Here is a 16069-nt window from a genome sequence, read left to right as displayed (position 1 = left end):
GTACTTCCAATATGGTAAATGCAATATTTTTATGAATCAACATTGGATGTTTCTTACCTGTAAAAAGAGAACCTAAGAAACATCCAACTTCTGTTTTATTTTGTAGACAATGGCAAAGTCAGAGCATATATGTGTCAATAAATTCTCCAAATTACCCCAAAAATCTGCATGTAGCTCAAACTATTCAACAAACGTGTCCTGTCAGAGTTATGGAACAGATTATTACACTAAACTCAGCATAAGTACAGTCAACTGCATTAAAAAAATATATTTATAATAATAAAATTATAAATTAATTATAATAAAATATAACTAAATAATAAAATAAATAAAAATATAATAAAATTAAAATGAATAATTATATATATAATTATTAATTTTATTATATTTTTATTTATTTTTTATTTATATATATATATATATATATATATATATATATATATATATATATATATATATATATATATATATATATATATATATATATATACTGTATATATTTATTCATTTCCCCCCATGACAACAAATAGAGAAACTGGGTTTGGCATATTTCTAGAATAAAGGGAAAAGGTTGGCCAAAGTGAAGTACAGAATGGAAACCAGTGATTGGCTTAAGAAGTTGAGAAAGACAAAAAAAAGGAAACGAGAGCCAACATGAGTCTATTTTATAGTTTCACAAGGATAAACGACAGCGGCTCGGGACAAGGACTGGCCGATCACATTATAATATCCTGACCACTTTACCATCTTCCAACTGGGGCATGGCGGTGGTTGATAACAACACTGCGCCCTGGCTGTTCAACACATGCCCAAGAAGCCGAAGGAACTACAGATCTCAACTGCAAGCATCCCTCCCGCATGTAAAAGACGAAGGACAAGGTAACCTGGTACAGGTTTAGGAAAGCTTTCACCCAGTAATGGACTGACCACAATGACTCATATTCAGACATTGAAAATGAATCATACAATTAAGTCATGAAATCCATTCACTGTGGAAGAAGGCAGCCTATAAATATGTTCTTCATCCATATGAATAGTTAGATTTATGATCACGCATTGATGGGCACAACTTTACAAGTAAGTGGCAGTAAAGATTTATAGTCAGTGAATAGCATAGCGCATAGCGTTTGAGAAGACGGACAGCTCAGCTCACTGTCATTCGTGGAATGGAGAAAATGAGGAAATGAACTCGGTGTTAATGTGATCAAAGCAATAGAAGGAGAAACCTGACAAATCCTTACCCACAACTAAAGTGGGGGCATTGTGGTTGTGTCATTTGACAGTGTGAAATTTTCTCTCGCGCTGCAGCCAGCTCGTGTGCACGATGCCGCAGTGCTGCATCGGCGGGGCTCTCTTTGCCCCTGTAGGGCGCGGGATCAAGGAATCGGCTAATTGGTCTCAATGCAGCGTCTTCCTCCTCTATTCTTCAATACAAGTGTGCACACGCTTACACACACCCGGTGAGTGTCTCATCTTTTTTGTTCCAAGCATGCCCCAAAAACCTTTCCTCTTATAGGCACTTGCCGATAATGCTCAGTATACCTGAAATGATCTCAGTGCTTTTGGCCTTACTTTAAACCCGGCACAAGCCTTGCTCTTCAAAGTTTAAATGGCAGAAAGAAAATATCCCAACAGGCGTAAATCGATAGCAGCTAATAGCTGGGCACCACAGCTCCATATTTTCATCCATTATGGTGTCCAAGACAGCATTGGGGGGGGGGGGGGGGGGTCAAAAAGACAGATCTATAAGTCAGCTGGAAGTACAACAACAAACGTCTCTCAAACTGGTAATGCAATCCTACCTAGAAACTCCCCCGAAACCAACAAACAAGTGTGGCGGGTTTTACGAGCATAGCGAGGAAAAGCAGTCGAGTGAAGAGGTGAACCCGGTCCCTTTATGTGATCGCTCACATTAATTCTTCATAAAAGGTGTCTTTATGATGTTTATGTGCGCGCTGGAAACGACCCTTTTTCTTTTCAAGCAATGAAAGTCACACAACAGAAGGGACTGAAACCTGCTCCATTTCACCCCTAATCACATCCAGAGAGACATAAAGGGAGAGGAACATACGTAACCAAAAAAGAAGGATGGAAGGAGTTATGACTGAAGGAGAAGTGACACTTCTTTGGCAACCTGTCACCGTCTATTAACATGTGGCTGAAGATGACATTTGCAACCAAGATGGATCATTGGAGGAGTCTCCACAGACCTTGAGGGTATTTTCAGAGTCAACATTGTAAGTACAGTATATGCAAAGTGGATCAAATGTTGATAAAGCTGCAAAATGAAAGGAGAGATACAGACACTCGTTCTTACCGACTGCTGTCAGGCTGCTGAATAAAAATAACAATAATAATAATAATTAAATGATGTGAAAGACAATTGTAAATAGCACTGCGATTTATCCATTTTGTGTTTATATTGCACTTGATTGAACGGTATTTGTTGTTTTTTTTTCTTTCTTCTTTCTACCTACATTCTTGCTGCTTGAGGCTGTAAATTTTCCCAGGGTGGGACAAATAAAGGATATCTTATCTTATCTTAAAAATGAAGGTGAAAACCTGACTCTGTTGACTCGGAGCAAGCAAGGGACTGGCTTCATGCAGCGTCAGGCCAAGACTGCAGTGCTGACTTCTCGATCGTGTCAAGACTCCTGATGTTAGTATCGCGTTGCAATTTACTTGAGACAAAGCTGGCCATAAATTTTCATGCGGGAGCAACAGCGCTTGCTGCAGCAATGCGATAAAATGGACAATAAAGTGGGTTAAACAAACAGATGGCTAGAACTAACGAAGCACCGAGCATCTGCAAAGCCTCAAGTGCACGCTGCAATGTTTTCCAGAAATTAAGGTAAATTCTTACAGCTATAGCCAGTAGCAAGGATGAGCATTTGACTAAAATTCCTTGATTACAGGGAAAAATTCAATACATTTCTTTTACATCATATAGTGTAAAAAGCAACGTGACAAGTGGCTTCAGACATCCGGTCGATGCTGAACATGTTATGTTCTGTCTGTTTTGATTATGTTTCAGCTCCAGCTGGACTGAAGGGCGTTTCCCTCCAGCAGGTTCACCTGTTATGCATTCCCCCCATCAAGCCTCGCCAAGTATTTCAGGACTGCCAAGCTGCCGAGTTTCTTGTCGGATTATTGACCTTGCTTGCTGTAGTGCCTCAAGTGTTGGTCCCTCTCGTTATGACATAGATTCTAGTTTGCAAGTATTTTTATTTTGCTCTTGATCTTTGGCTTTGTGTTATTGGCTTCTTAGCATTTCATTTGTTTATTCTTGGTCTTCCCTAGTACCCTGCCTTTTGCAAGTGCTTTTGGTTATGCATTGTTTCTCCTGACTCCTTGGGACCAGCGATATCTGTTTGCACTTTGTCGGTGCACTTTTCTGAAAATAAATGTTATCGCAGCTTGTCTGAGAAAAAAAACAAAGATGATTGACAAACATTTCTGATATTAAAATTTTGAATCAATGTGAGCTAATTAGATCCTTTAAGTGAATATCTTAATAAGAAATAGGTTCAAGAATCCGTGGCCAGTTACATTATTGGGTGAATTCTGGATCAGTGGTAGTGTGGTCGTCTCCCAACCGAGAGGTGAGGGGTTCATTTCCCTTCCGGCCCTTAAGATTCTGAACCTTGAGTTGTTCCTGATGCTGCGTCACGAGTAGGTGAATGAGAAGTCGGTGTAAGGCGCTTCAAGTGCCTTGTCGGTGAAGTAGCACTATACAAATGAAAGATCAATACCATCAAAACATTTTTATATCAGTACTCTGTTGGGTTGCAAATTTCCTCTCACATCAAGGATGCAAATATAGTCAAACCTTCTGGCAGCATATTTGCACTGCATCAACAACACTATCCCGTGTATCTATTTCTTTCGCCTTGATTTTTGGACCTATTGTCGCGAGTCTGTTTGTGGTGTCCGACTCACATTCAGAAAAAACAAATCAACTTCGGTCTTACATAAAGTTTTGTTTCTCAAATGTAATGTTGCATCATAATTACAGATCAATAAGTCACTAATAAGATGGTGCAGAAAGGGATGAAAATAAGCAGTCATTGATTTTTGCCCTTTTGTTTGCGTGCTTCTGGTTTCAGTGACAAGATGAAGAAACGTGACAAGCTGTAAACTGGAAGTGCCACAAAGGCAGCATGCCAGCACGTCAGTACAAAGGACAAACATTCATTCGTATGTGACTCACAGCTGAGGTTAATAAGTCATCGAATGCATCACTCGAAAGTCGCAGCAGCTTTTAAGTGGCGACAATTTCGTGTGTGTATGTGCATGTGTGTTGAAGATCATTGAGAGTCTCATTTCTAGTCTTGTTTCTACAGGAATTCAGGAGGCAGAGACACTTAATGATTGACATCTTTTTTCCACGATCACAATGCTGTTTTTTTTTGAGAGAAGAAAAAAAAATCAACCCCATCAAAAAAGACCACGTATTGCATATAAGATGGTGAATACATCTACTGCATAGACAATAAGACGGTTGCGAGCACGTTGGATTTGTGTTAAGGCTGCGTATTTGTGTACTCTGAGTGTTTTTTTTTTGTTTTTTGTTTTTTTGTGTAGGGGGATGGACTGAAGTCCAAAAATTAACAATTGTTACTTTGTTCATTTGCCTAACACATGAAGTTAAACCATTTGCTGGTCTATAAGTGGAAATTTGGGGCAGCCAAACCAACCATTTCAAAGACAGGCAATCACTTGCCAGCTTTCAGTAAACCTTGGTGACAAGCCCTTAGCATCATGCAACTCAACTGGTGCCCAGCTTTTCATTTTGCTTCAGCGTTGGCGATATGAACATCATGTCTTTCACTTGAGGCCATGCATCACGTCAAAGAGAAACTTTGAGGTTAGAATCAGACAAAAGACACTCAGGAAAACATTTGATGAACTCAACTGTGAATCAATGAACGACTGGGGGGAATTATTGACTGCAACATTACAATATCAGAGAGTCGTCATAACGATGACAGCAATGAACATGCACACATACACGCGAATAAATACATACATAATTAAATAAATAAATAAAACACAATAAAACAAAACACAGTGTGACAACAAGGCAGTTTGCAAGCTTCCCAGCAAGCCGATGTTTTTATTCTTGCTGTGATAAGTCTACCCATTAAGCCATCTCGTGGTTGACTGCTGTGAGAGGTCATAAAGGTTAAAAGGTATGTGTATGTGCGTGCGTGTGCGTGCGTGCGTGCGTGCACGCGCAAGTGCTCACTTTGGCGCTTGAAAACATAACTGTTGAATTAGCGTGAGCCGCACGACTCAGCCAGCTTCTAAAGATCCCCGTGACTGATGCCGGCTTTGAGGCTGCCGACCCCTTCCCAGTCCAGCTCTGCTAAGCCCCGTGGCAGTCAAGAGCACGTCTGCGCCATGAAACCCACAAGAGCTGTTTGGAACCAGACCATCTTGAGGGAACTTTTGGATTCTATCGTGACAAAGCACTCAAATCGACAGTTTAGATTTTTTGAGGACTCATGCATGACGTGTATCATAAATTAATCTCCTGGGATGGTTTTGATCATGTGTGATGATTATTGTCACATTGTTCATGACAGAGCTTTTAGACGACTGCAGATCACACTGTGATGTCAGCCATTTTGAAGTTTAGAAAAATAAGGCTTGTAAACATCAATAGCTTGCAAGGCCTTTTCGGCTGCCTAAAAACTATCAGTAGCAAAGAGCTATGAAAGACCATTTACAATCTCAATTCTAATACTTGTTTCATGAAATGGTATTAATTCATTTCCAACAGTCTATTCTCTTCATTTCCTGTTGTTTTTCTTGGCTGCACTGCTATGTGTATATGAATGTTGGATTTTTATTTTTTCCAGTCAGTGCTGGCCGATCCAACTTATTCACCATATATATGCATGAGCAATGAGACCGATTCTTTCACCACAGAGGGCCAGCTCGCTGACAGGTTCGTCGAAACAAGAAAATTCCCACCAGCAAAACACATCGTTAGCGATTAATACCTTTAATAATCAGCATATCTCTTGAGTATGATGTATTTTTGAGTTTTTGTCATGTTATTTCATAATCATTGATTCTGAACAGCTCCAGATGTATGTAATGCAGGTATGCACTGCTATTTGGCATTTTTATATTGTATTGCTTTGTTGTGTAACTGTGACACGATCGCGGTGCTATTAAGAGGCGGATTAAGTTGGGCAAGTCCCCACTGAAGGCCCAGGCACTAAATCCATGACTGAAATATATGTACTAAAAAATTTATGGGATTAGGTTCCCCACAGACTTTCAAAGTTCTGTACTACACGCTCTAAGCTTCATTCACATATTACATTTTCAACAACAATAAAAAAAAAAAAAACTGTTGTCATATCATTTCTTCTTGAACAAATGTTGGTGTTATGAAAAACATGATTTCTTTATTACTTTATGCCATCTGTAATAACAACATCGAATTACACTACTGTTATAAAATTACATAAAACTGCACACTACCTTAGTGCACACAAGTGAAATGTACAAAATCTGACTATGTAGTTTGAAATCACTGCTGCACACCATACGCAGGGTTTGAATTCATTTTTATCGATGACATTTTGAAATGTTTATTCTAAATGATGCACATGCAGTGACATTTTCTTCTATCGCCGTGTACACGCCAGAATGGCAAAGTCTGTCTATTGCTAAGAAAAGCAACTACACTAGTTCCATCAAAATACGATACAATAATTAGATGCTATTTATCAATTTGTACGCTTTAGTTTCAGTAGTAAGCAACAAAGACGTGAAAATACTTTCAATTCCGACATGCCATTTATTTGTTTATGGTTGGCTTCTGCAAAAATACAAAACACCCAACAGGCTGCGCCTCTTTGCCTCCTGTTTAACCACATTCCTTCTTCATTGCTTCCATTTAGAACCGCATTGGAATTATTTTTTCCCCCACTCTAATTATCATGTTAAATAGCAATTTCAATGTGATTTTTAAATTTTAAGGCTGTATTGTTAAAGATTTAAATGGTACAATTCTGATAAGACTTTTGTTTTTAATCGCGGCTGAAGGTGTTTATGGCAACACAGTTGGTTTAGTCAGTGTCTATTCACTTGTGGATTCCATTCGGCTAAAGGACACAGCTTTGTCAAAAATAAAGTATGTGATGAATTCACAATTCATGAATTCTGTAAATGTTGCATCATTTCAAGAGCTTTTTTTACAGAGGACACGGCAGCATGCTATTGCAGCACAGGTGGACATGGACCACAGAGCGCTTCAAGGCAGCTTCAAAATAATCTAGGAGTGTTTCAAACAAAAGTGGCCTCACCACATACGCTATGAGTCTATCATTCTACTGTGCAGGTTTTAAGAAATGATTGCTTTAAGATGATAATAGTCACGTTCTTAGTGGAACGCTTAACTTCAAGTATGTTTCCTATAAAAGAAAGTGAATCTGTTGAATTTACAGAATACATGCAGGATGGTACCACCTCTGCCTTAATTTGAGCTCGGGAAAACCCTGGTTTAAAGCCCTACAAAGTTAACAGAAGCAACCATGACGACAAGGACGGCCCAAGGATCCTCCACTGTTTGCAGCATGGTGATGTCACGGTTCCACAAGTAGCACATCCTACCGCATACTTTAACCGTGACGAATAAACATGTGACCTCCTGTGTCAATTTGCTCAAAGTTCTCTGGAGGTGGCCAGGGGCTTACTGCCGCCAAAGCCTGGGGACAATGTCACTATGTGTAGGTCTAGTCTGAAAATAAATTAGGCACAAGCCTCACACTCACCTAAATGCAGCAATTGGTTGATTAACACGAAATGACGCAAAGTGCTCAAGAGCTGAAAGACAATTTATTTGCAGATCACTTTTGAGCTCATGTCACCCTTCATAAATGCAACTTATAAACTGTGTGTGAGTCAAATACACAAGCTCTTGACCACATGAAAAGCATTGGAAGCTCTGGCGGATTAGATTGGACATGATCAATAACCTCCTCGTAACACTCAGAAGCAAAACAGGTCAAATTGACCGTACACTCATGAATTCTAATGAGAGCACTCAAGAGACTAATTTCCAGCAAGCATGACATCTCACTATTGTAGGAATACACACTTTGTATTCATAAGATGCAGAGCTGTGGCCACCTCCTCGCAAAAGGACAATTGTAGATTAGATTGGCTATGTGCTCATAAAACTATTTTGTTTATTCAGTCTCGAATGAAAAAGCAAAGCTTTCATTCTTTCCGTGACTCATCAGATAATTAATGCCATTATTTATATGGTGCGTCGACACTATGGCAGAAATGATTTCTCGTGAGTCTAAATCAATTAGCAAATTTTACCGCAAAATCATCAAAAGAAGTAAACGACTCGGTAAAAGTTCTGTGTTTCATTTTTCACCAAATATCCTCAATTCAATAAATTCACGAGACTGTTATTTCAAATTAAGAACCAAAACTCTGTTGTCATAGAGCAGTGAAATAAAAGTTAAGCATATTGTGGGCAGGTGTTGTCACACCTAAAATCGTTTTTTTTAACCTTGAGAGTTGGCAAAAATAAAATAAAATAAAAAAAACACCAGCTGTGCTACAGCATCAAAAAGTACCTCAGCAAACGATGACAGAGAGTTCTAAATGCTGCTTTCTTTTCGCCACTCTCGCGGCGCCATCTTGAAGCCATAACAACATAATAACAAAATACAGTAATACAACACAACACATAAGACACAGTCATTCAATCTGAGCCACTTTTCTGCATACTCTCTGTTGTTTGAAGGAGTTCTAGATGATCAATTATCATCTTTATTATTAACAATAGAGAGTTCTGCCATGCTTGCTTTACAGGGCAATTGAGGCGCAGACCACAACCAAATGCTTGATTTACACAACATGGATCACGTATTCAGTACATGTCAGCAATACAATACCTGGGGATCAGACATACATACTTTCAGTCAACTGGAAGTGAATGTACAGCAAATAGGTGTAGCCCTAGCTAAATTTAGGGCTGTGCAATTGAACGAAATTTAATTGTGGCTTCATGTTTGGGTTCCCTCGATCTTGAAAACATTATAATCGAGAAAAAAAGAGAAACTATTAATGTGCCCAATGGCGGTGTGTGTGCAGGTTCCCGATGTTGTCAAAGTGCCGTGAATGCATCACAATACTGGCGCAGCAAGTCTGTGATGCGTTGGAATTCCGTCTTCCATGAAGGTGCTTTGAAGAATTGATTCATGACACCCATGTCAGTGTTTACGATAAAACTAAACACAGAATCCCACAAGTAAATAAATAAACACATTGTATTTAAATACAACGCATGCTTCGTTGTAAAAACATCATCCGTGCTAATGCTTAAGTCAATATAAAATTGACATGCTAACGGGAAATTAGCATTGGCTTCCATTGTCTGATATTACTTCAAATGACGAATATGCACACACGAACGCTGTAGTAACACACACAAACGTTAGTATTACAAAATTTGTGAAAAATGAGTTATTAATAGAGCTCGATGACAACTTCCTTGTTCTAATCTTCTTATCTCATTGGTCGGATGTACTGCATGCCAGGCCAACATGTGGACAGCCATAATTTATTTTTATTCTGTATTTTTTTTGTTTGTTTGTTTTTTAGTATATTTTTATTTGACTTTGTTACTAATTTCAACAAGTGCCGACTGCTGACTTGACATTGGTTTTCCTGACTGGTGAACTGCCATTTTTGTTTAGATTTTTTTTTCCTTCTGTTTGTTAGTTAATGGAGGTATTTTTGTTTCCTAAATATTTACTGATAGGTTTGAGTATTTACTTTCTCAGAGATGTTGTGTCCGTTGTTTTTGCCTTGGTTCAGCCCTAAGTCATTTTGTTTAGTTATGCAGCTAAATAATTTTCAATTGCAAACATGTTTTTTGGTGGCTACTCGGCAATTGAGGGTGTTGGGGGACTCCCGCATCACCGCCAAACACACATAACTTTTCGCTCTCATTATATGCCCCTTTTAAAACTACAGTGACTAAAACCACCACTGTCGATTTTTATTTTATCTTTGACATTCAAGGTTGTTCCAGGGAACACTGAGTTCAGACGACAGTATATGCTGTAACAGTAAATGTTGGCACAATCCATTTAGGCTACCACAGCGAACAGCATTCCTATTATCATGATTAATGGCAGCATAATCACCCCCAGTTCGGAGATTAGTAATGCTCTCCCTCATCTAGTACGTGCTTCTCATAACTCTGGAATACTGTGTGTGCCTCTCTGCATCGCTTCACTCAATATATATATCTTACACAGGTAACATACTGCAGCAGCAATGTTGTTTTGATTATTGTCTCTGCAGGAGGTCCCATGGCCCGATACCAACACAACAGATGGGCCCACCTCGGAGTAGCGTGACAGTGAAATGGGATGAAACTCAGTTCAATCAAATGTCAAGATTACCTGCTTGCCACAGGCCTCTCTCCACCTCTGCACCCATGTATTGAATCATAGCTTTTCATTTCCGTTAACTTCTCTATTTTCCACTTTTATGTCTGCAGGTCAATTATGCTACGGAAAAAGAAGCAAGCTCTCATGCTGTCGCCAAGCTTCCACTCATTACAAGATGACAAAAGTAGGTAAAACATCGAAAATAAAAACCCTATCTTTATTATGCAAAATGTTTATGCTAACCCCTCACAACCGTCTCTGATCAGCTAGTTCAAGTCAATGCATTCAAAGGACTGAAGACCTATCAATGAAAATGGTAAGACAGCTTCATTTGATCTTTGCGCTAGCTCAATTATCTTGCGTTTGGATACCAGTTCAAAACAACTTTCATTCAATTGCGGCAATGACATAAAGCATTTCAGTCTCTCTTTGTTTCTTCATGGTTTTGGCACAGAAAAACACTTGGGAAGCACATTGTCTTGTTAGCGGCAATTTGGGACCTAAATTTTGAATAAAAAAACAAACTTGAATAGGGAGTTTGAAGTGCCTCACAGTCTGAGGGGCAGGGTTTGAATCTACGTTGGAATTCTTAGAGGATCTAGCATGTTCTCTTGTGCTAGCATGGGTATTAAGCAGGCACCCAGGTTTCCTCTCATATCCCAAATCCATTAATTATTTACTGTAAATTGTTATACCTGTGAGGGGAAAAAAAACACTTTCCATCATTACAATAATAAAACAATCTCCAGATTAATGGTAGGGCATTTAAAACGAATTAGTGGAAATCTGGTTTCATTTTTTTTTAACTCATGCTGAACTATGCAGTATACTCCTGACGATTATAGTATGAAGAGAAGAAAATATCTAAAATTCAAAGTAAAATGTAAAATAGAGGACGGCCCGGTAGTCCAGTGGTTAGCACGTCGGCTTCACAGTGCAGAGGTACCGGGTTCGATTCCAGCTCCGGCCTCCCTGTGTGGAGTTTGCATGTTCTCCCCGGGCCTGCGTGGGTTTTCTCCGGGTGCTCCGGTTTCCTCCCACATTCCAAAAATATGCATGGCAGGCTGATTGAACACTCTAAATTGTCCCTAGGTGTGAGTGTGAGCGTGGATGGTTGTTCGTCTATGTGTGCCCTGCGATTGGCTGGCAACCGATTCAGGGTGTCCCCCGCCTACTGCCCGGAGACGGAGAGAGCTGGGATGGGCTCCAGCACCCCCCGCGACCCTAGTGAGGATCAAGCGGTACGGAAGATGAATGAATGTAAAATGTGGTGATGGGACACACTCCGCCGATTGATATAGACCAGGGTCCCCCCCCCCTGCAGTTCATCCTGCAGAGGAGGGGTGCCCAAACTTTTTTGAGATCTACTTTTTGAACAACCAACCTCCCTCGATCAAACCGTTACCACACACGTTCGCATACGCACACACTTACACACACATGCCGTAATGAGCGAAAGCCATAACGGCCACTTAGATGAACGAGGCATGGGACGCACTTCCGCAGCGTGCTAACTATCGTAGCTCATGTGTACCGTTTACCAGATTCCCATTCTTAGCAAGTACCCTCAATGAATTGTACATGAAAGGCAGCTGTCTTTTGTTTTTTTTAACAGCCCCGCTGACTGACAACCTGCCCTGCCAATACAAAAGTGTGTCGCAGGCTATGACAAAATATTCGTTGACGAAATGTTGACATTTAATATGTATTCGACACATTTTTATAGCATCCGAAAATGTTAATGTTTGTGTCATGTTTGTCCTCTGACAGAAACCATATTAAAACAAAAAAATATATTTCCCTCACATCTTTTTCCATTTTCAAAAATTTATGAAAGAGCTCCAGGGAGCCACTGCGGGCGGCGCTAAAGAGCCGCAAGCGGCTCGAGAACCGTGTGTTGCCGACACCCAATATAGACGAAGTGACATTTTTTTAATCCATCTCATGTTCCAAATAAGGAATTCAATTCGATTCAAGACTACATGTATAAAGACTAGAACCTTAGCAGAAGCCAGGAAAAACACAACACACTGACATAAAATTCTTTTTTTTTTGTGTCACATATAGACTCACGTTCCACTTTTCCCGTACATGAGCAAAAGATGTTGTGCAATTTATCCTAGCTCCCAACATTACAATGTTTCCCTCTATGCCAGGGTGCTATCATTTGATCCTCCCATCAGCCAGCTCATCTTAGCACCGGGCATCCATAAATGATAGATGAGGCTTGAATTAATCATGAGAAAGGAGACTGAGATATAAACACACGCTAGTGCCCCACGGGAGAACAGAGAAGCCCAGATGAACATGTCAAAGTGGAGTAATAGTACTGATTAACTATCCACTGTGAACACATAGTAAGAATACAAAATGACTCCACTGTTCTCCCTTATGAAATATTACACAGTCTATGACTGTGCATTTAAGCCACTTGACAAAAGATGCTTCCGACTTCAGCGTCAAGACCGCACAGTGTTTGAATGCTTGAAGTTTAAACTCTCCACAAATGAAGTGCCTCGACCATCCTAAGACCCTTTCCAACAATCAAAAAGACTGATGTGTGGTTAGAATCCCAAACATGCTTAATTGCAGGCTGTGTTGAAATAGTTTATTGGGTCAATGTCAAACATATTGAGGCAACCTCTATTGTGGCAGGCTTTGTAAAATTGCAGTCAAAGATTGCAACTACATTGCAAGGAAATCTTGCCATTCTCTCTAATGAGCCTTCAAACAACCACTATCAACAGGTACGCATGCACGTCAATACAAAAAAAAAAGAACATGTGACCATGGTTACGCTCTGAGGCCCAATGGAATGTCGGCCTAACGGGTTAGTTTAGATTTAGATTTGCCATGGTGCTAGTACTCGGTCATACAACACCGAGCAGACAAATCAGCCGTTTACACATTCCTGCAGTGCATCAACAGAGATACACAGCACATATGGCCATTGTGCAATATTGCAAATGTGGCAACAAAAAAAACTTTTTTCAAAAAGCATTGATCTTACAAAATCAATCTGTGGAAATACAACGGCCTTATCATTCATGCACGGAGTAATTTCATCAATGTGTGTGTCTGGTGTTGTCTTGCTGCCAGTGCTCATTGTCTTTTCTCTGTTGTGGGGCACAGGGTAGCCACGCAGTTGCCAAAGAAACGCCATAGTGAGCGAACATGACACGCAGCAAGAAGTACGTCAACACACAGTGATAGTTAATCAGTCAGTCAGTCAGTCATTGGGTGACTGAAACTTCAAATAAAAAACGTATATATATATAATGTATATTAATATTAAGTGACTCAGACTTAAGAAACACCTTGTATTTTGTAGGATTAATGTCATTCAAATTCATTTAAATGAAGAACTGAGTGACGAGTGTGGTATAGAGCGAAATCAAACTCGTAAGTCAAGGCAGAAACTATGCCGCTTGACACAACCATTGCAATAACAATGGCTGTACGTGGATGCAAAAGAAGATTACAAAATGAGTTCAGGCTAAGGGCGGCAAGCGGATGTTGCGGTAGCAGCCAGATGTGACCTCGCTCATACGCACGCGGACACGCAAACACACGCAGGAGCCCACTGCAGCAAAAACAGACACTGAAAACATGGAAATTACCCGAACCCTTATGATTCCAAACTCACAAACGCAGAAGAGTCGGGTTCGCGCACACACACCCACCTGGTTTGACTGTCTTCAGCCGGATGGGCTCTCGGAAGTGACGGATGACAGCCAACGTGTCCCGGTGGGTGAGCCCGCTCACCGGAGTGCCGTTGACCTCCAGCAGCACGTCCCCGCTGCCTGGAAGTCTTCCGGCGTGACAGACCATCGCCTCGCCTGCAATGTGGCCGAGGTAGGGGAACTCCCCCTGCTCGGCGCCGCCTCGTACCTCCACCATCGTGACCAAGTCACCGGATCCCCCCCACGACACGGCGCACTCCTGGACTTTAGCAGACCAGTGCTTCTTCTTTTTGAGCGTCTTGGACATTGTTGGTTGCTCTTTTTCTGCAGCCCGAACACGATCTTCCGTAAAGGAGAGAGCGGTTAGTGGTGCTAAGACGCAGTGACGCACAGGGGAATCATTGCAGATTCAATCAAGCGTCGTATTCCACTTCGATGATAAGTAGTCTGTTCCACATGGAATGTGGCCGGTCGCCACCGTGGATCACTCGCGCATCACCTCTTCGCACGCTTGGATGCGAGGCCAACCGACTGCGTCAGTGTCGCATCGAGACAGAAAGTGTCGGTTTTGGTGCTGGGGTGTCTCGACCCCACGCCCCCCTCAACAGGGCCTTCCTTTTTTGCGGTTAAACTCCAATCTAACAACATAGAAGGGACTTTAATAGTGCCCGGTAGTCTTCCTCGTTTCAAATGCGATGTTTGTATCTCCAAATAATCCAGAAATTTGCAGACAAATTCATGGAATTGCAGTCAAAACAAGTTCAACGTACTGATCTCCGTAACAGCTGTTCGTTTCCCAGCTCGACCCAAACAGACTGGATCGGCAACTTTACGCCGCGCACCTGTCCTTGTCTGGTGCCCTCCTCCTCTGCGGTGACATCAGCAATACAGTCCTTGGAAACGGAAAAACAGACCTGTCCCTCCACTCCAACGAGGGATAATTCAGCTCTTTCTCGCCCAGACGCCCTTCTATGTATTCAGTTATAGAGCTGGGCGATTGCACGACTTCTCTATACGCACATAGTATTTTTATTTTTTTTTGCTAAACAAAACACTCGCGGAGACACGGACTGAACATGATCCGATTATACTTCTCTCCATAACTACCCCCCCCCCCCCCCCCGCGCCATAAACTTGTTCCGTGTTGCTTTGTGGTTTGAGTCTCTTCTGTCCAATCAGTAGTCAGCGGTGGGAGTCAAACACAACTAATTCAACCAATGACGAGTGGCAGGAGGCGTGACATTTGTGAGAGACAGTAGGCGTTGATTTACTACGGTGTGTCAATATGCCGCAGACAATGCGATTTTGCGGTTAAATAGTCGGTCATATAAAGTTCACCCATAATCGTTGAGAAATATGGCAACGGTGTACAACATAGATTCTTGCATTATGTTTTGCAATTTTACGACATCAGTGTGGATTTAGTGTATTTTCTTTGTTTTTTTCCTGTACTAGCCTTCCCTCTGGTGGTTACGAGGTGATACCACAATCCATGTACAAATTGTAAAGAGAGGCTTGTTTCTTTAATATATTTAGCCTTTGCAGATATCAACGCAATAATGTCTCTGAAGTCTGGTTGATCTTGGGGTCTTATCAGGCGAAAAAAAAAACAGAAACAGCAGCAATACGGAGAGACCAGGGAGCATTTAAAATGAAGGCAACAGAATCGAAAAAGCAAGATACTGTATTCCCCATTCAAAATCAGATTGAAGAGAATGATTTGTTGTGCACTTGTAGCAGTCTAAAAGCCACACAATTCTCCGTGTAATCTGAAATACTCAGGCTAAATACTCGTCAAAATGGGCACTGAATAGTATTAGATTTAAAAAAAATTTAGCCCTAAGCCCAATTCGGAGATTTTACTGTTTATTTTCGACTCAAGTAAAAGGGCTGAATCAGTTCTTTCAGACTTTGCAAGTTTGGATCTTTGTTGTCTTTTATGACCTG

The 16069-nt window shown here is 40.8% G+C and overlaps 1 protein-coding gene across 3 annotated transcripts in view; it reads right to left on the bottom strand.

The window, feature by feature from the left end:
• The window catches only part of LOC127595887 (membrane-associated guanylate kinase, WW and PDZ domain-containing protein 3-like), an 87965-nt gene extending 72704 nt beyond the window's left edge, over positions 1-15261 (bottom strand). For 2 of the 3 annotated variants that reach the window (XM_052057820.1, XM_052057822.1), the window contains exon 1: positions 14123-15261. In XM_052057820.1, the coding sequence (XP_051913780.1) occupies positions 14123-14429 (307 nt within the window). In that variant the 5' untranslated portion in view covers positions 14430-15261. The remainder of the gene's footprint in view (positions 1-14122) is intronic. The other variant, XM_052057819.1, reaches the window with a different exon arrangement.
• Positions 15262-16069: the final 808 nt, after the last annotated feature.

Source organism: Hippocampus zosterae, chromosome 2, assembly GCF_025434085.1.
Source record: "Hippocampus zosterae strain Florida chromosome 2, ASM2543408v3, whole genome shotgun sequence".
Classification (NCBI taxonomy): Eukaryota; Metazoa; Chordata; class Actinopteri; order Syngnathiformes; family Syngnathidae; genus Hippocampus; species Hippocampus zosterae.
The sequence above is the reverse complement of the archived record's forward strand: the minus strand, read 5'-3'. Positions and strand labels throughout refer to the sequence as shown.